Source organism: Plectropomus leopardus, chromosome 14 (genome assembly GCF_026936395.1).
Source record: "Plectropomus leopardus strain MGB_pleo_1.0 chromosome 14, ASM2693639v1, whole genome shotgun sequence".
In the NCBI taxonomy this organism is placed as follows: domain Eukaryota; kingdom Metazoa; phylum Chordata; class Actinopteri; order Perciformes; family Serranidae; genus Plectropomus; species Plectropomus leopardus.
In genome coordinates this window covers 6,697,258-6,717,276 of record NC_142189.1, presented here as the reverse complement: position 1 = coordinate 6,717,276, position 20,019 = coordinate 6,697,258, and the positions used below count along the sequence as shown (strand labels likewise).

At 38.7% G+C, this 20,019-nt stretch overlaps 1 protein-coding gene across 1 annotated transcript in view; it reads left to right on the top strand.

Moving 5' to 3' along the window:
* plekhd1 (pleckstrin homology and coiled-coil domain containing D1) overlaps window positions 1-20,019 on the top strand; it is a 65,029-nt gene that overhangs the window by 8,326 nt on the left and 36,684 nt on the right. Inside the window, exons 10-12 of the mRNA XM_042501341.2 lie at window positions 2,410-2,542; window positions 4,425-4,569; window positions 5,689-5,832. Coding sequence (XP_042357275.1) covers window positions 2,410-2,542; window positions 4,425-4,569; window positions 5,689-5,832 — 422 coding nt within the window. The remainder of the gene's footprint in view (window positions 1-2,409; window positions 2,543-4,424; window positions 4,570-5,688; window positions 5,833-20,019) is intronic.

Here is a 20,019-nt window from a genome sequence, read left to right as displayed (position 1 = left end):
ATATATTAAATAATGTTAGTTTTTTTTTTCATCTAAAAACATAGTGGCTTCATGACAAAAACCTGGCATTTAAAGGGTTAAAAGTATGAAAATTAATGAATATTTGATATTTATGATTAGGAGTGATCTTGGTTAAAATTTATCTATGAAAGAAAAAAAAAAAAGCAATATATAATATTTTTTTAAAGCTTGATTTTGAAAGTGTTACGAGTGAGTGTAATATTAAAGCAGGTCCTAAGGGTTAAAACACAGGGCTGCTTCACATGTTAATTATTGACACCACACTTACACTTGTAGCAGCAGCATAAAGTTGGGAGGATTATTATTGGCTCACTTCAGCACAATCAATAAAGGGTCACCAAGTCTTATTAAATTTGTCAAGAGATCCTCGTTAAATGAATCAGATATTTTTTAGTTTAAGTGCTGTATAACATTGAGGAAGTTATTTCAAATTCAATAGAATAAATCTACGTGCTAAAAGGGTTATAAACCTCACCACAGTTGGAAAGAGTCCTTTAAGAGGACTGTCCTCTCTCAGTACCCCATATACAGCCAGCAGTGGATCAATTTCTACCGTGTGCCCCAAAATATCACACAGAGTTTAAAATGTGGACTGCCAGAAAGTGGATAATTTTGGACACAGCCAAAACACGGGCGCTAGCGAGGCATGAAATGCTCCACAGTGGCCAAACAAAAGATCTATGTTAGGATACATTTGGGAAAGCTTAACCTTTGACAGATGGAGATGATGCAACACCACATGTTTGTGTTTATTTCCCAAAAAAATAACCATTTAATATTCTAATGAAGTGTCATGATGATGACTAAATCAATACTGACCAAAAATTAAATGTTTTATCTCCAGTATACACGTGATATTCACTGGAACTTTAGCCCGTGATTACGCTTCAGCCTCTAAGGTCAAACACTGCAGCCTTTCCAGGGAACTTCTATGCTAATTGCACAGAGGATGTAACTGCTAGTGGAAATGTGTATTGATCCGTAAACAACCAGCCCATTGATCAGCACCAGTAAGTGGGATATTACAGGCAGCTGCTATTGACCGTGCAGCACTAATGTTCTGTTACAAACGCTGGAATACATAAGCCAGCCATAACGTTATGTTTCCATGAGCTGTGCCTGCACTCTGCAGAGAAAAATAGACAAATACAGCCAGAATCATGCAGAATAGTTTTTGTACCAAATGTAAAAACCAAGCTGATGCTCAACTGCATAACAAAACAACATTCCTGCAGCAAATCCTGATGAAAATATTCTGTTTTTGTGTGTAATATTCCTTTAGTTATCTGCATGTTGACTCAGATCTATGATGTGTTTTTGCGAAAGTAGACTCAGTTTTAAGTATTTTTATTAGAAACAGTTAAAACAAACAGCAAATAAGGAACAAACATTAAATTTACACTTTAGTGTTGAATCACAGACTGTATATAAAGATGTCCGATGCATCCCCACTTACAACCGCAATGCTTAAGTGAAGCTAAAATATCAGAAATATGGCCACTTCCATCTTCCTCTGTTGGCATTATTTGGAGCCGGAGTCTGTGCAGTAGCGATATCAGCAGTGTGGAAGTTCCCACTACATCACTTGTCCGACCAATAACCAGCAGCTCCATTGAATGCTAACGCACAGATTGGCTGTCACAGCTGTCAATCATGCTGCAAAATCACCCCTTTGTAGAATTTAATAACTCATTAAAAAAATAAACTTATCATAAAAACGATCAATTGAACAAACATCAAGTTGATGAGAAATAGAGAGATAGAAACCATCTTTGGGAAAAATTAATTCGGCATGTGTCGAGTTTTTAGTTTGGTCTGTGTCCCATTCACTAAGATGGAGGGGCGGGCTTTATGAAGGATACTGCAGCTAGCCACCAGGGGGCGATCCAGATTCAAATGCTACACTGTGCGGGAATTGTCATGCTGTCCATCTTTATATACAGTGTATGTGTTTGATTGTTTTGAATTTGCTTACATCCATCAATGTTTAGGACAAGGTGGGTGGATGCCGGGGAGAGATGAGTGCGTCCACTAAGCCCACTGTGAAGTGTTAAATGTTTTATACCTCTACACGCTTCAGAGGTCAAACTATTCTGTGTCTCACAGATGTTCTGTGGGATAAAGTCCTGTTGTTCCTGTTTTAACCTTGAAATTACTTTACAGGTGTGTATTTGCGTGCATTCATCTGTGGCCTCAGCTCGGCACAGACTCGTGCTGCTGTTGTCCTTCACTGTCAGGACTGCAATAAGTCTGGAAGTCCGCAGCTTTCAAAATGGTTAATGATGCCAAAATCACTAAAGAATGCCTAAATATGAGCTATAAACATTATCTGGTGAAGAGATAATGTTTTTATGTTGTGTATGATGTAAATGTATTGTCTGTTGTCAGGCTGAGGGAGAATGAGGAGCGTGCGAAGATCCTGCAGCAGGAGAGGGAGTTCTACTCGTCTCAGGCTCGGGCGCTGCAGCAGTCTCTCTCTCAGCTCACTGTGGACAAGCAGCAGACCGAGGCCGAGCTCAAGGTAACACAGCATGACTCAGCTACTCTCAGCTTACATCACACAGCGACAAAAACACCGCTCAAAGTCACTTTAAAGGTCACCGAATTAATCAGCTGCCAGGTTTATGTATTCAGACGCGGTTCCAGAGGAAAGATTTTAATGAAAACAGCAATTTTAATGGCAGATAAAAATCGGTGGGTTTTAAATGTATTTCAGGCCTGTAAAGCATCATTTTTGGAAGATTAAGAAAAACACATAGAGATACAGTAAGGATCAGTAAAACACTGTTTCAGAAATGTCCCGACAGACATTCAGCAGCAGCAGGAGAAGCGCAGGTGGAGCCGATAACACTGACGATTGTGTTTACCTGCCCTGATACCTGGATTTTTATAAATACTGAGGTGATACTTAAGCACCCACTACCCTGAAAAAATGCACATGATACTTGAAAGAAGGTTTTTTTTTAAATGTTTTTCATGATTTGGGTTTTTACATTCAGTTCTTTGGTCAAATTTATATTTTGTAAATTGTAAATCTTTCTCAATGTACATATTTACAACAACAACAACAACAACAACAACAACAATAATAATAATAATAGATTAATTAATTATTTTTAAATTTTAATTATTTTTATTTATTTTATATTTTTTTATCTAGTTATTTTTAAATTGGATATTTATTTAAAGAAGTAGGAGAATTTTCACAACCCTGGGACATTTAATCCTTCAGTTTACCTGAAAAATTCTAAATCCATGATAATAATTAAAACTTTTAAAATGCCTACTGATGCAGTGTGTATATTTTTGATTAAAAAAAAAAAGAAAATCAAAAGAAAGAAAACCCAGAGGTAACATTAGGCATGATCCAGGGGTGGGAATTACATAAGCTTTATTCATGATACAATATTATTGAGATTTTAAATGTTTTGTGATATGCTGCAGTAATATTGTGATGCCTTTTTACCCTTCATCAACGGAGCGAAAAAAAGAATTCCCGCACACAGTCCAATTTCTTGCACAAAGACTTTATTCACTGAGCAACATTTCAAGTTTGTACTCCTTTTTCAACTGCAAATTAAGTTCCCAAAGAAAAATGTGATTAACAGCCATTTTTATTGCAGCAAAATGCATCTAATGGACAGAATAAACAGTTGATATTATTATTATAGCAGGCTACCAAAAGTTTAAATTGTATTGCAGTAATTGGTATTATTAAAAAAAATAGATTGTTGGCGTGGTTCGATACACCCTTAACAACAATTGCTCAGGTGATTCTCGTTGTATAAACCAGTTCGCAGTAATTTTGGTTTTCCAGGGTGGTTCATCCTTGTCTGGCACTTAGTCTCTGGCATGAAGATCTCATTACATTTACTGGAACAACATCCTCCCCTGCTGTCCAGTTTGTCTGTTACATATGTTTCCTCACCTCTTTACATCATTTCACGCTCTCTTTTATCCTTCAGGCCTCTCCCTGTGTTGTTGACAAAGATTACACGTGTACTCTAAAGAGACAAACAGCTGAATTGTGGATGTGCCCTTTAGTAAATAACTAAACCTTATCTGGTTGTACCAGTTTCTCCAGGCCAACTCTTTACACATTGTGCTCTCACTCGGGTTTTAACAGGCTGATTTTCTTAATGATACTTGTGGACTGAAGCTAAAAACAATCAGTGTATATTCTGAATATTTAAATTGATGTTTTGTTTAATTCTTAGGGTGGAAAAGCTTATAATGTCTTTTTGGCGTCCAGAAAAACTACATTCCTCCTGCAAAGTGAAATCTCTCCTTCATCAGATACACCAAGTTAATCACGAAAGGCCCAATATTTCCCTTTAATATCCACATAAAGATGCAGCAGATCGATTCGACAGGTTGTCAGTAACATCCTGTGTGTGTCTCAGGCGGAGATAGAGTCTCGAGTGGAGCTGGAGAAGAGACTGAAGCTGGCCGAGGAAGCTCTGCAGGACCTGGAGAAAGGCCTGGACTCACTGGAAAGGACCAAAGAGACGGACGAGAAGATGAAGGGGGACGTGACTCAGCTGAGGAGTGAGTGCATTCACTGAAACCTTCTTTAGAGCCCGGCTGATATCTGATTTTTGGAGCCGATATCGGCATTTGGGAGTTAAACAATTCTGATTCTGCAGTAATCACTCAAATATGGTTAACCTGTTTGCTCGAGGTAACATATCCCTTTTTTGCTGTTTACACTCACACACAATACATCCTCGCTTATGTTGCAATACTTAAAAAAAAGAGTCAGGGCGCTGAGGAACCAGTAGCACTTTGTATATTGTAACATGACTTTCTGGAGGCCATTTTGTGTTCCTTTTTCGGGGCTTTCCTCACATGACTCAGCTCGAATGACTCTCTTCACAAAAATCTGAGAAAGCCTTTTTCTTTCATTTTAAAATCTTGAGGAAAAAAAAGATTCACAATTATAGTTTATTTTTTTTAATATGCTTAATTTGAAAATCAATAAACAGAAAATGACTAAAATGCTGGTGTTCACTTGAAAGATGGTACCATTATGAAATCACACCCTGACAGTTTTTGGTAATGTGTATTTAGGTTTTGTAGCACAGCGTGATTTTATTTTTATCCCTGCAAATTAATCTAGATAGCTTTAATATACAGATATATGTTTTTCAATATGTTATTGTATATATTTTTTTAAAGATTTCTTACCATCATGGTATAGTGTTCTTTTAAGGTAACATAACCAAATGGATACCCCAAAAATATACATTTTTGAAAATTCTTCAAATTATGTTTATCTATTTTGTGACAAAAAAAGAAACATTACAAATATTTTTTTAACGAACTGGCATTATAATGCATACCATAGAGGGTTAATAAATACTTAACAATTAACTAATTAACTAACAATTTAACAGTTAACAGTTAATTCACTGAAACAGTAAACTTCTTTGGGAATCTGATAAATGTAAAGTACTCTAAGCAGTATTGCACCACCATATATTTGTCTTGTTATTGAATTTTAAAGTATGCTTCATGCATCTGAAGGATAAGATCAAATGAGTAGATGTGGCCTGACATTGTATTTTGGCTTTTTTGAAAACATGAAAACATCTGAGGACCTCGCAAGAACACATGCATCCTATGTGTGTATATATATTGTGTTTTTTGTGTTTTGTGTTTACCCAGGATTCTTTGAGGATTGCATCTGTGCAGCCGAGATTGAGGCAAAGCTTCCAGCAATAATGAAGAACGCTGTGTATCTGCACAAAGCTGCTGCACGCAGAATCAAGAGCTGCCGAATCCAGAGGAGAGCCTCCAGACGCCACTGGTGTAAGTGCATTTTTCCCACCATTCACAGCAAAACCTCCCAAAATACGTAATAGTTTAGTTTGTCCTCAAAATTGATACTATTAAACTATTGCCTCGTTGGCCATTTTTTGTCACGCTAAATGATCAGGTTTGTGGCCTTTTTTGGCCTTTATTCCGACTTTCTAAACTATAGCCTTGCCTTTTTGGTCATTTTTTCAACATGCCGCTGTCACTTGTTTTTGGCCGTTTATACAACACTCTGTGCTATGGTGTGTCTTGGCACGCTTTTTTAAGCTGATTTGAGTTGTTTTCAGCTGTTTTTGGGACATGCCATATTTTGACATTTTTGCCATACTATAGCCTTGCCTTTTCGGTCAGTTTTTGGGACATGCCATATTTTGACATTTTTGCCATACTATAGCCTTGCCTTTTCGGTCAGTTTTTGGACATGCCATTTTTGCTTGTTTTTGGCCATTTTTGTAAAAGTCTATGCTATGGTGTGTCTTGGTACGCTATTTTATGCTGCATTGAGGTGTTTTCAGCTGTTTTTGGGACATGCCATATTTTGACATTTTTGCCATACTATAGCCTTGCCTTTTCGGTCATTTTTTGGACATGCCATTTTTGCGTGTTTCTGGTCGTTTTGGCAAAAGTCTATGCTAAGGCGTGTGCTTGCACGCTTTTTTAAGCTGTTTTGAGGTGTTTTCAGCTGTTTTTGGGACATGCCATATTTTGACATTTTTGCCATGCTATAGCCTTGCCTTTTCGGTCATTTTCTGGACATGCCATTTTCGGGTGTTTCTGGTCGTTTTGGCAAAAGTCTATGCTATGGTGTGTCTTGGTACGCTATTTTATGCTGCATTGAGTTGTTTTCAGCTGTTTTTGGGACATGCCATATTTTGACATTTTTGCCATACTATAGCCTTGCCTTTTCGGTCATTTTCTGGACATGCCATTTTCAGGTGTTTCTAGTCGTTTCGGCAAAACTCTATGCTATGGCGTGTCTTGGTACGCTATTTTATGCTGCATTGAGGTGTTTTTAGCTTTTTATGGGACATGCCACATTTTGACATTTTTGCCATACTATAGCCTTGCCTTTTCTGCCATTTTCTGGACATGCCATTTTCGCGTGTTTTTGGCCATTTTTGTAGAATTCTATGCTATCGCGTGTCTTGGTACGCTATTTTAAGCTGTTTTGAGTTGTTTTCAGCTGTTTTTGGGACATGCCATATTTTGACATTTTTGCCATACTATAGCCTTGCCTTTTCGGTCATTTTTTGGACATGCCATTTTTGCTTGTTTCTGGTCGTTTTGGCAAAAGTCTATGCTAAGGCGTGTGTTCCCGCGCTTTTTAAAGCTGTTTTGAGGTGTTTTCAGCTGTTTTTGGGACATGCCATATTTTGACATTTTTGCCATACTATAGCCTTGCCTTTTCGGTCATTTTTTGGACATGCCATTTTTGCTTGTTTCTGGTCGTTTTGGCAAAAGTCTATGCTAAGGCGTGTGTTTGCATGCTTTTTTAAGCTGTTTTGAGGTGTTTTCAGCTGTTTTTAGAACATGCCATTTTTTGACATTTTTGCCATACTATAGCCTTGCCTTTTCGGTCATTTTCTGGACATGCCATTTTCGGGTGTTTCTGGTCGTTTTGGCAAAAGTCTATGCTATGGTGTGTCTTGGTACGCTATTTTATGCTGCATTGAGGTGTTTTCAGCTGTTTTTGGGACATGCCATATTTTGACATTTTGCCATACTATAGCCTTGCCTTTTCGGTCATTTTTTGGACATGCCATTTTTGCTTGTTTCTGGTCGTTTTGGCAAAAGTCTATGCTAAGGCGTGTGTTTGCACGCTATTTTATGCTGCATTGAGGTGATTTCAGCTGTTTTTGGGACATGCCATATTTTGACATTTTTGCCATACTATAGCCTTGCCTTTTCGGTCATTTTTTGGACATGCTATTTTTGTTTGTTTCTGGTCGTTTTGGCAAAAGTCTATGCTAAGGCGTGTGTTTGCACGCTTTTTTAAGCTGTTTTGAGTTGTTTTCAGCTGTTTTTGGGACATGCCATATTTTGACATTTTTGCCATACTATAGCCTTGCCTTTTCGGTCATTTTTTGGACATGCCATTTTTGCTTGTTTCTGGTCGTTTTGGCAAAAGTCTATGCTAAGGCGTGTGTTCCCACGCTTTTTAAAGCTGTTTTGAGGTGTTTTCAGCTGTTTTTGGGACATGCCATATTTTGACATTTTTGCCATACTATAGCCTTGCCTTTTCGGTCATTTTCTGGACATGCCATTTTTGAGTGTTTCTGGTCGTTTTGGCAAAACTCTATGCTAGGCGTGTTTGCACGCTTTTTAAGCTGTTTTGAGGTGTTTTCAGCTGTTTTAGAACATGCCATTTTTGACATTTTGCCATACTATAGCCTTGCCTTTTCGGTCATTTTTGGACATGCCATTTTTGCTTGTTTCTGGTCGTTTTGGCAAAAGTCTATGCTATGGTGTGTCTTGGTACGCTATTTTATGCTGCATTGAGGTGTTTTCAGCTGTTTTTGGGACATGCCATATTTTGACATTTTTGCCATACTATAGCCTTGCCTTTTCGGTCATTTTTTGGACATGCCATTTTTGCCTGTTTCTGGTCGTTTTGGCAAAAGTCTATGCTAAGGCGTGTGTTCGCACGCTTTTTTAAGCTGTTTTGAGTTGTTTTCAGCTGTTTTAGAACATGCCATTTTTGACATTTTGCCATACTATAGCCTTGCCTTTTCGGTCATTTTTGGACATGCCATTTTTGCTTGTTTCTGGTCGTTTTGGCAAAAGTCTATGCTAAGCGTGTGTTTGCATGCTTTTTTAAGCTGTTTTGAGGTGTTTTCAGCTGTTTTTGGGACATGCCATATTTTGACATTTTTGCCATACTATAGCCTTGCCTTTTCGGTCATTTTTTGGACATGCCATTTTTGCATGTTTCTGGTCGTTTTGGCAAAAGTCTATGCTAAGGCGTGTGTTTGCACGCTTTTTTAAGCTGTTTTGAGGTGTTTTCAGCTGTTTTTAGAACATGCCATTTTTTGACATTTTGCCATACTATAGCCTTGCCTTTTCGGTCATTTTTGGACATGCCATTTTGCTTGTTTCTGGTCGTTTTGGCAAAAGTCTATGCTATGGCGTGTGTTTGCATGCTTTTTAAGCTGTTTTGAGGTGTTTTCAGCTGTTTTGGGACATGCCATATTTTGACATTTTGCCATACTATAGCCTTGCCTTTTCGGTCATTTTTGGACATGCCATTTTTGATTGTTTCTGGTCGTTTTGGCAAAAGTCTATGCTAAGGCATGTGTTTGCACGCTTTTTAAGCTGTTTTGAGGTGTTTTCAGCTGTTTTTAGAACATGCCATTTTTGACATTTTGCCATACTATAGCCTTGCCTTTTTCGGTCATTTTTGGACATGCCATTTTTGCTTGTTTCTGGTCGTTTTGGCAAAAGTCTATGCTAAGGCGTGTGTTCCCATGCTTTTTTAAGCTGTTTTGAGTTGTTTTCAGCTGTTTTTGGGACATGCCATTTTTTGACATTTTTGCCATACTATAGCCTTGCCTTTTCGGTCATTTTCTGGACATGCCATTTTCGGGTGTTTCTGGTCGTTTTGGCAAAAGTCTATGCTATGGTGTGTCTTGGTACGCTATTTTATGCTGCATTGAGGTGTTTTCAGCTGTTTTTGGGACATGCCATATTTTGACATTTTGCCATACTATAGCCTTGCCTTTTCGGTCATTTTTTGGACATGCCTTTTTTGCTTGTTTCTGGTCGTTTTGGCAAAAGTCTATGCTAAGGCGTGTGTTTGCACGCTTTTTTAAGCTGTTTTGAGTTGTTTTCAGCTGTTTTTGGGACATGCCATTTTTTGACATTTTTGCCATACTATAGCCTTGCCTTTTCGGTCATTTTTTGGACATGCCATTTTGCATGTTTCTGGTCGCTTTGGCAAAAGTCTATGCTAAGGTGTGTGTTTGCACGCTTTTTTAAGCTGTTTTGAGGTGTTTTCAGCTGTTTTTAGAACATGCCATTTTTTGACATTTTTGCCATACTATAGCCTTGCCTTTTCGGTCATTTTCTGGACATGCCATTTTTGTTTGTTTCTGGTCGTTTTGGCAAAAGTCTATGCTATGGCGTGTCTTGGTACGCTATTTTAAGCTGTTTTGAGTTGTTTTCAGCTGTTTTTGGGACATGCCATATTTTGACATTTTTGCCATACTATAGCCTTGCCTTTTCGGTCATTTTCTGGACATGCCATTTTCAGGTGTTTCTAGTCGTTTCGGCAAAACTCTATGCTATGGCGTGTCTTGGTACGCTATTTTATGCTGCATTGAGGTGTTTTTAGCTTTTTATGGGACATGCCACATTTTGACATTTTTGCCATACTATAGCCTTGCCTTTTCTGCCATTTTCTGGACATGCCATTTTCGCGTGTTTTTGGCCATTTTTGTAGAATTCTATGCTATCGCGTGTCTTGGTACGCTATTTTAAGCTGTTTTGAGTTGTTTTCAGCTGTTTTTGGGACATGCCATATTTTGACATTTTTGCCATACTATAGCCTTGCCTTTTCGGTCATTTTTTGGACATGCCATTTTTGCTTGTTTCTGGTCGTTTTGGCAAAAGTCTATGCTAAGGCGTGTGTTCCCACGCTTTTTAAAGCTGTTTTGAGGTGTTTTCAGCTGTTTTTGGGACATGCCATATTTTGACATTTTTGCCATACTATAGCCTTGCCTTTTCGGTCATTTTCTGGACATGCCATTTTCGAGTGTTTCTGGTCGTTTTGGCAAAACTCTATGCTAAGGCGTGTGTTTGCACGCTTTTTTAAGCTGTTTTGAGGTGTTTTCAGCTGTTTTTAGAACATGCCATTTTTTGACATTTTTGCCATACTATAGCCTTGCCTTTTCGGTCATTTTTTGGACATGCCATTTTTGCTTGTTTCTGGTCGTTTTGGCAAAAGTCTATGCTATGGTGTGTCTTGGTACGCTATTTTATGCTGCATTGAGGTGTTTTCAGCTGTTTTTGGGACATGCCATATTTTGAATTTTTGCCATACTATAGCCTTGCCTTTTCGGTCATTTTTTGGACATGCCATTTTTGCTTGTTTCTGGTCGTTTTGGCAAAAGTCTATGCTAAGGCGTGTGTTTGCACGCTTTTTTAAGCTGTTTTGAGGTGTTTTCAGCTGTTTTTAGAACATGCCATTTTTTGACATTTTTGCCATACTATAGCCTTGCCTTTTCGGTCATTTTCTGGACATGCCATTTTCGGGTGTTTCTGGTCGTTTTGGCAAAAGTCTATGCTATGGTGTGTCTTGGTACGCTATTTTATGCTGCATTGAGGTGTTTTCAGCTGTTTTTGGGACATGCCATATTTTGACATTTTTGCCATACTATAGCCTTGCCTTTTCGGTCATTTTTTGGACATGCCATTTTTGCTTGTTTCTGGTCGTTTTGGCAAAAGTCTATGCTAAGGCGTGTGTTCCCGCTTTTTTAAGCTGTTTTGAGGTGTTTTCAGCTGTTTTGGGGACATGCCATATTTTGACATTTTTGCCATACTATAGCCTTGCCTTTTCGGTCATTTTTTGGACATGCCATTTTTGCTTGTTTCTGGTCGTTTTGGCAAAAGTCTATGCTAAGGCGTGTGTTTGCATGCTTTTTTAAGCTGTTTTGAGGTGTTTTCAGCTGTTTTTGGGACATGCCATATTTTGACATTTTTGCCATGCTTATAGCCTTGCCTTTTCGGTCATTTTTGGACATGCCATTTTGCATGTTTCTGGTCGTTTTGGCAAAAGTCTATGCTAAGCGTGTGTTTGCACGCTTTTTAAGCTGTTTTGAGGTGTTTTCAGCTGTTTTTAGAACATGCCATTTTTTGACATTTTTGCCATACTATAGCCTTGCCTTTTCGGTCATTTTTTGGACATGCCATTTTTGCTTGTTTCTGGTCGTTTTGGCAAAAGTCTATGCTAAGGCGTGTGTTTGCATGCTTTTTTAAGCTGTTTTGAGGTGTTTTCAGCTGTTTTTGGGACATGCCATATTTTGACATTTTTGCCATACTATAGCCTTGCCTTTTCGGTCATTTTTTGGACATGCCATTTTTGATTGTTTCTGGTCGTTTTGGCAAAAGTCTATGCTAAGGCGTGTGTTTGCACGCTTTTTTAAGCTGTTTTGAGGTGTTTTCAGCTGTTTTTAGAACATGCCATTTTTTGACATTTTTGCCATACTATAGCCTTGCCTTTTCGGTCATTTTTTGGACATGCCATTTTTGCTTGTTTCTGGTCGTTTTGGCAAAAGTCTATGCTAAGGCGTGTGTTCCCATGCTTTTTTAAGCTGTTTTGAGTTGTTTTCAGCTGTTTTTGGGACATGCCATTTTTTGACATTTTTGCCATACTATAGCCTTGCCTTTTTGGTCATTTTCTGGACATGCCATTTTCGGGTGTTTCTGGTCGTTTTGGCAAAAGTCTATGCTATGGTGTGTCTTGGTACGCTATTTTATGCTGCATTGAGGTGATTTCAGCTGTTTTTGGGACATGCCATATTTTGACATTTTTGCCATACTATAGCCTTGCCTTTTCGGTCATTTTTTGGACATGCCTTTTTTGCTTGTTTCTGGTCGTTTTGGCAAAAGTCTATGCTAAGGCGTGTGTTTGCACGCTTTTTTAAGCTGTTTTGAGTTGTTTTCAGCTGTTTTTGGGACATGCCATTTTTTGACATTTTTGCCATACTATAGCCTTGCCTTTTCGGTCATTTTTTGGACATGCCATTTTTGCATGTTTCTGGTCGTTTTGGCAAAAGTCTATGCTAAGGTGTGTGTTTGCACGCTTTTTTAAGCTGTTTTGAGGTGTTTTCAGCTGTTTTTAGAACATGCCATTTTTTGACATTTTTGCCATACTATAGCCTTGCCTTTTCGGTCATTTTCTGGACATGCCATTTTTGTTTGTTTCTGGTCGTTTTGGCAAAAGTCTATGCTAAGGCGTGTGTTTGCACGCTTTTTTAAGCTGTTTTGAGTTGTTTTCAGCTGTTTTTGGGACATGCCATATTTTGACATTTTTGCCATACTATAGCCTTGCCTTTTCGGTCATTTTCTGGACATGCCATTTTCAGGTGTTTCTAGTCGTTTCGGCAAAACTCTATGCTATGGCGTGTCTTGGTACGCTATTTTATGCTGCATTGAGGTGTTTTTAGCTTTTTATGGGACATGCCACATTTTGACATTTTTGCCATACTATAGCCTTGCCTTTTCTGCCATTTTCTGGACATGCCATTTTCGCGTGTTTTTGGCCATTTTTGTAGAATTCTATGCTATCGCGTGTCTTGGTACGCTATTTTAAGCTGTTTTGAGTTGTTTTCAGCTGTTTTTGGGACATGCCATATTTTGACATTTTTGCCATACTATAGCCTTGCCTTTTCGGTCATTTTTTGGACATGCCATTTTTGCTTGTTTCTGGTCGTTTTGGCAAAAGTCTATGCTAAGGCGTGTGTTCCCACGCTTTTTAAAGCTGTTTTGAGGTGTTTTCAGCTGTTTTTGGGACATGCCATATTTTGACATTTTTGCCATACTATAGCCTTGCCTTTTCGGTCATTTTCTGGACATGCCATTTTCGAGTGTTTCTGGTCGTTTTGGCAAAACTCTATGCTAAGGCGTGTGTTTGCACGCTTTTTTAAGCTGTTTTGAGGTGTTTTCAGCTGTTTTTAGAACATGCCATTTTTTGACATTTTTGCCATACTATAGCCTTGCCTTTTCGGTCATTTTTTGGACATGCCATTTTTGCTTGTTTCTGGTCGTTTTGGCAAAAGTCTATGCTATGGTGTGTCTTGGTACGCTATTTTATGCTGCATTGAGGTGTTTTCAGCTGTTTTTGGGACATGCCATATTTTGACATTTTTGCCATACTATAGCCTTGCCTTTTCGGTCATTTTTTGGACATGCCATTTTTGCTTGTTTCTGGTCGTTTTGGCAAAAGTCTATGCTAAGGCGTGTGTTTGCACGCTTTTTTAAGCTGTTTTGAGGTGTTTTCAGCTGTTTTTAGAACATGCCATTTTTTGACATTTTTGCCATACTATAGCCTTGCCTTTTCGGTCATTTTTTGGACATGCCATTTTCGGTGTTTCTGGTCGTTTTGGCAAAAGTCTATGCTATGGTGTGTCTTTGTACGCTATTTTATGCTGCATTGAGGTGTTTTCAGCTGTTTTTGGGACATGCCATATTTTGACATTTTTGCCATACTATAGCCTTGCCTTTTCGGTCATTTTTTGGACATGCCATTTTTGCATGTTTCTGGTCGTTTTGGCAAAAGTCTATGCTAAGGCGTGTGTTTGCACGCTTTTTTAAGCTGTTTTGAGGTGTTTTCAGCTGTTTTTGGGACATGCCATTTTTTGACATTTTTGCCATACTATAGCCTTGCCTTTTCGGTCATTTTTTGGACATGCCATTTTTGCTTGTTTCTGGTCGTTTTGGCAAAAGTCTATGCTAAGGCATGTGTTTGCACGCTTTTTTAAGCTGTTTTGAGGTGTTTTCAGCTGTTTTTAGAACATGCCATTTTTTGACATTTTTGCCATACTATAGCCTTGCCTTTTCGGTCATTTTTTGGACATGCCATTTTTGCTTGTTTCTGGTCGTTTTGGCAAAAGTCTATGCTAAGGCGTGTGTTCCCATACTTTTTTAAGCTGTTTTGAGGTGTTTTCAGCTGTTTTTGGGACATGCCATTTTTTGACATTTTTGCCATACTATAGCCTTGCCTTTTCGGTCATTTTCTGGACATGCCATTTTCGGTGTTTCTGGTCGTTTTGGCAAAAGTCTATGCTATGGTGTGTCTTGGTACGCTTATTTTATGCTGCATTGAGGTGTTTTCAGCTGTTTTGGGACATGCCATATTTTGACATTTTGCCATACTATAGCCTTGCCTTTTCGGTCATTTTTGGACATGCCATTTTTGCTTGTTTCTGGTCGTTTTGGCAAAAGTCTATGCTAAGGCGTGTGTTTGCACGCTTTTTTAAGCTGTTTTGAGGTGTTTTCAGCTGTTTTTAGAACATGCCATTTTTTGACATTTTTGCCATACTATAGCCTTGCCTTTTCGGTCATTTTCTGGACATGCCATTTTTGCGTGTTTCTGGTCGTTTTGGCAAAAGTCTATGCTATGGTGTGTCTTGGTACGCTATTTTATGCTGCATTGAGGTGTTTTCAGCTGTTTTTGGGACATGCCATATTTTGACATTTTTGCCATACTATAGCCTTGCCTTTTCGGTCATTTTTTGGACATGCCATTTTTGCTTGTTTCTGGTCGTTTTGGCAAAAGTCTATGCTAAGGCGTGTGTTTGCATGCTTTTTTAAGCTGTTTTGAGTTGTTTTCAGCTGTTTTGGGACATGCCATTTTTGACATTTTGCCATACTATAGCCTTGCCTTTTCGGTCATTTTTTGGACATGCCATTTTTGCTTGTTTCTGGTCGTTTTGGCAAAAGTCTATGCTAAGGCATGTGTTTGCACGCTTTTTTAAGCTGTTTTGAGGTGTTTTCAGCTGTTTTTAGAACATGCCATTTTTTGACATTTTTGCCATACTATAGCCTTGCCTTTTCGGTCATTTTTTGGACATGCCATTTTTGCTTGTTTCTGGTCGTTTTGGCAAAATTCTATGCTAAGGCGTGTGTTCCCATACTTTTTTAAGCTGTTTTGAGGTGTTTTCAGCTGTTTTTGGGACATGCCATTTTTTGACATTTTTGCCATACTATAGCCTTGCCTTTTCGGTCATTTTCTGGACATGCCATTTTCGGGTGTTTCTGGTCGTTTTGGCAAAAGTCTATGCTATGGTGTGTCTTATACGCTTATTTTATGCTGCATTGAGGTGTTTTCAGCTGTTTTTGGGACATACCATATTTTGACATTTTGCCATACTATAGCCTTGCCTTTTCGGTCATTTTTGGACATGCCATTTTTGCATGTTTCTGGTCGTTTTGGCAAAAGTCTATGCTAAGGCGTGTGTTTGCACGCTTTTTTAAGCTGTTTTGAGGTGTTTTCAGCTGTTTTTAGAACATGCCATTTTTTGACATTTTTGCCATACTATAGCCTTGCCTTTTCGGTCATTTTCTGGACATGCCATTTTCGGGTGTTTCTGGTCGTTTTGGCAAAAGTCTATGCTATGGTGTGTCTTGGTACGCTATTTTATGCTGCATTGAGGTGTTTTCAGCTGTTTTTGGGACATGCCATATTTTGACATTTTTGCCATACTATAGCCTTGCCTTTTCGGTCATTTTTTGGACATGCCATTTTTGCTTGTTTCTGGTCGTTTTGGCAAAAGTCTATGCTAAGGCGTGTGTTTGCATGCTTTTTTAAGCTGTTTTGAGGTGTTTTCAGCTGTTTTTGGGACATGCCATTTTTTGACATTTTTGCCATACTATAGCCTTGCCTTTTCGGTCATTTTTTGGACATGCCATTTTTGCTTGTTTCTGGTTGTTTTGGCAAAAGTCTATGCTAAGGCGTGTGTTTGCACGCTTTTTAAGCTGTTTTGAGGTGTTTTCAGCTGTTTTTAGAACATGCCATTTTTGACATTTTTGCCATGCTATAGCCTTGCCTTTTCGGTCATTTTTTGGACATGCCATTTTTGCTTGTTTCTGGTCGTTTTGGCAAAAGTCTATGCTAAGGCGTGTGTTTGCACGCTTTTTTAAGCTGTTTTGAGGTGTTTTCAGCTGTTTTTGGGACATGCCATATTTTGACATTTTTGCCATACTATAGCCTTGCCTTTTCGGTCATTTTCTGGACATGCCATTTTCGGGTGTTTCTGGTCGTTTTGGCAAAACTCTGTGCTATGGCGTGTCTTGGTACGCTATTTTATGCTGTATTGAGGTGTTTTCAGCTGTTTTTGGGACATGACATTTTTTGACATTTTTGCCATACTATAGCCTTGCCTTTTCGGTCATTTTTTGGACATGCCATTTTTGCTTGTTTCTGGTCGTTTTGGCAAAAGTCTATGCTAAGGCGTGTGTTTGCATGCTTTTTTAAGCTGTTTTGAGTTGTTTTCAGCTGTTTTGGGACATGCCATTTTTGACATTTTGCCATACTATAGCCTTGCCTTTTCGGTCATTTTTGGACATGCCATTTTGCATGTTTCTGGTCGTTTGGCAAAAGTCTATGCTAAGGTGTGTGTTTGCACGCTTTTTTATCCTGTTTTGAGGTGTTTTCAGCTGTTTTTGGGACATGCCAATTTTTCACATTTTTGCCATACTATAGCCTTGCCTTTTCGGTCATTTTCTGGGCATGCCATTTTCGGGTGTTTCTGGTCGTTTTGGCAAAAGTCTATGCTATGGTGTGTCTTGGTACGCTATTTTATGCTACATTGAGGTGTTTTCAGCTGTTTTTGGGACATGCCATATTTTGACATTTTTGCCATACTATAGCCTTGCCTTTTCGGTCATTTTTTGGACATGCCATTTTTGCTTGTTTCTGGTCATTTTGGCAAAACTATGCTATGGCGTGTCTTGGTACGCTATTTTATGCTGCATTGAGGTGTTTTCAGCTGTTTTTGGGACATGCCATATTTTGACATTTTTGCCATACTATAGCCTTGCCTTTTCGGTCATTTTTTGGACATGCCATTTTTGCTTGTTTCTGGTCGTTTTGGCAAAAGTCTATGCTAAGGCGTGTGTTCGCACGCTTTTTTAAGCTGTTTTGAGTTGTTTTCAGCTGTTTTTGGGACATGCCATTTTTTGACATTTTTGCCATACTATAGCCTTGCCTTTTCGGTCATTTTTGGACATGCCATTTTGCGTGTTTCTGGTCGTTTTGGCAAAAGTCTATGCTAAGGCGTGTGTTCGCACGCTTTTTTAAGTTGTTTTGAGTTATTTTCAGCTGTTTTTGGGACATGCCATATTTTGACATTTTTGCCATACTATAGCCTTGCCTTTTCGATCATTTTCTGGACATGCCATTTTCGGGTGTTTCTGGTCGTTTTGGCAAAAGTCTATGCTATGGTGTGTCTTGGTACGCTATTTTATGCTACATTGAGGTGTTTTCAGCTGTTTTTGGGACATGCCATATTTTGACATTTTTGCCATACTATAGCCTTGCCTTTTCGGTCATTTTTTGGACATGCCATTTTTGCTTGTTTCTGGTCGTTTTGGCAAAAGTCTATGCTAAGGCCTGTGTTCGCACGCTATTTTAAGCTGTTTTGAGGTGTTTTCAGCTGTTTTTGGACATGCCATATTTTGACATTTTTGCCATACTATAGCCTTGCCTTTTCGGTCATTTTCTGGGCATGCCATTTTCGGGTGTTTCTGGTCGTTTTGGCAAAAGTCTATGCTATGGTGTGTCTTGGTACGCTATTTTATGCTACATTGAGGTGTTTTCAGCTGTTTTTGGGACATGCCATATTTTGACATTTTTGCCATACTATAGCCTTGCCTTTTCGGTCATTTTTTGGACATGCCATTTTTGCGTGTTTCTGGTCGTTTTGGCAAAAGTCTATGCTAAGGCCTGTGTTACGCTTTTTAAGCTGTTTTGAGTTGTTTTCAGCTGTTTTTGGGACATGCCATATTTTGACATTTTTGCCATACTATAGCCTTGCCTTTTCGGTCATTTTTTGGACATGCCATTTTTGCTTGTTTCTGGTCATTTTGGCAAAACTCTATGCTATGGCGTGTCTTGGTACGCTATTTTATGCTGCATTGAGGTGTTTTCAGCTGTTTTTGGGACATGCCATATTTTGACATTTTTGCCATACTATAGCCTTGCCTTTTCGGTCATTTTTTGGACATGCCATTTTTGCTTGTTTCTGGTCGTTTTGGCAAAAGTCTATGCTAAGGCGTGTGTTTGCACGCTTTTTTAAGCTGTTTTGAGTTGTTTTCAGCTGTTTTTGGGACATGCCATATTTTGACATTTTTGCCATACTATAGCCTTGCCTTTTCGGTCATTTTTTGGACATGCCATTTTTGCGTGTTTCTGGTCGTTTTGGCAAAAGTCTATGCTAAGGCGTGTGTTTGCACGCTTTTTAAGTTGTTTTGAGTTATTTTCAGCTGTTTTTGGGACATGCCATATTTTGACATTTTTGCCATACTATAGCCTTGCCTTTTCGATCATTTTCTGGACATGCCATTTTCGGGTGTTTCTGGTCGTTTTGGCAAAAGTCTATGCTATGGTGTGTCTTGGTACGCTATTTTATGCTACATTGAGGTGTTTTCAGCTGTTTTTGGGACATGCCATATTTTGACATTTTTGCCATACTATAGCCTTGCCTTTTCGGTCATTTTTTGGACATGCCATTTTTGCTTGTTTCTGGTCGTTTTGGCAAAAGTCTATGCTAAGGCCTGTGTTCGCACGCTATTTTAAGCTGTTTTGAGTTGTTTTCAGCTGTTTTTGGGACATGCCATATTTTGACATTTTTGCCATACTATAGCCTTGCCTTTTCGGTCATTTTCTGGGCATGCCATTTTCGGGTGTTTCTGGTCGTTTTGGCAAAAGTCTATGCTATGGTGTGTCTTGGTACGCTATTTTATGCTGCATTGAGGTGTTTTCAGCTGTTTTTGGGACATGCCATATTTTGACATTTTTGCCATACTATAGCCTTGCCTTTTCGGTCATTTTTTGGACATGCCATTTTTGCTTGTTTCTGGTCGTTTTGGCAAAAGTCTATGCTAAGGCCTGTGTTCGCACGCTATTTTAAGCTGTTTTGAGTTGTTTTCAGCTGTTTTTGGGACATGCCATATTTTGACATTTTTGCCATACTATAGCCTTGCCTTTTCGGTCATTTTTTGGACATGCCATTTTTGCTTGTTTCTGGTCATTTTGGCAAAACTCTATGCTATGGCGTGTCTTGGTACGCTATTTTATGCTGCATTGAGGTGTTTTCAGCTGTTTTTGGGACATGCCATATTTTGACATTTTTGCCATACTATAGCCTTGCCTTTTCGGTCATTTTTTGGACATGCCATTTTTGCTTGTTTCTGGTCGTTTTGGCAAAAGTCTATGCTAAGGCGTGTGTTTGCACGCTTTTTTAAGCTGTTTTGAGTTGTTTTCAGCTGTTTTTGGGACATGCCATATTTTGACATTTTTGCCATACTATAGCCTTGCCTTTTCGGTCATTTTTTGGACATGCCATTTTTGCGTGTTTCTGGTCGTTTTGGCAAAAGTCTATGCTAAGGCGTGTGTTCGCACGCTTTTTTAAGTTGTTTTGAGTTATTTTCAGCTGTTTTTGGGACATGCCATATTTTGACATT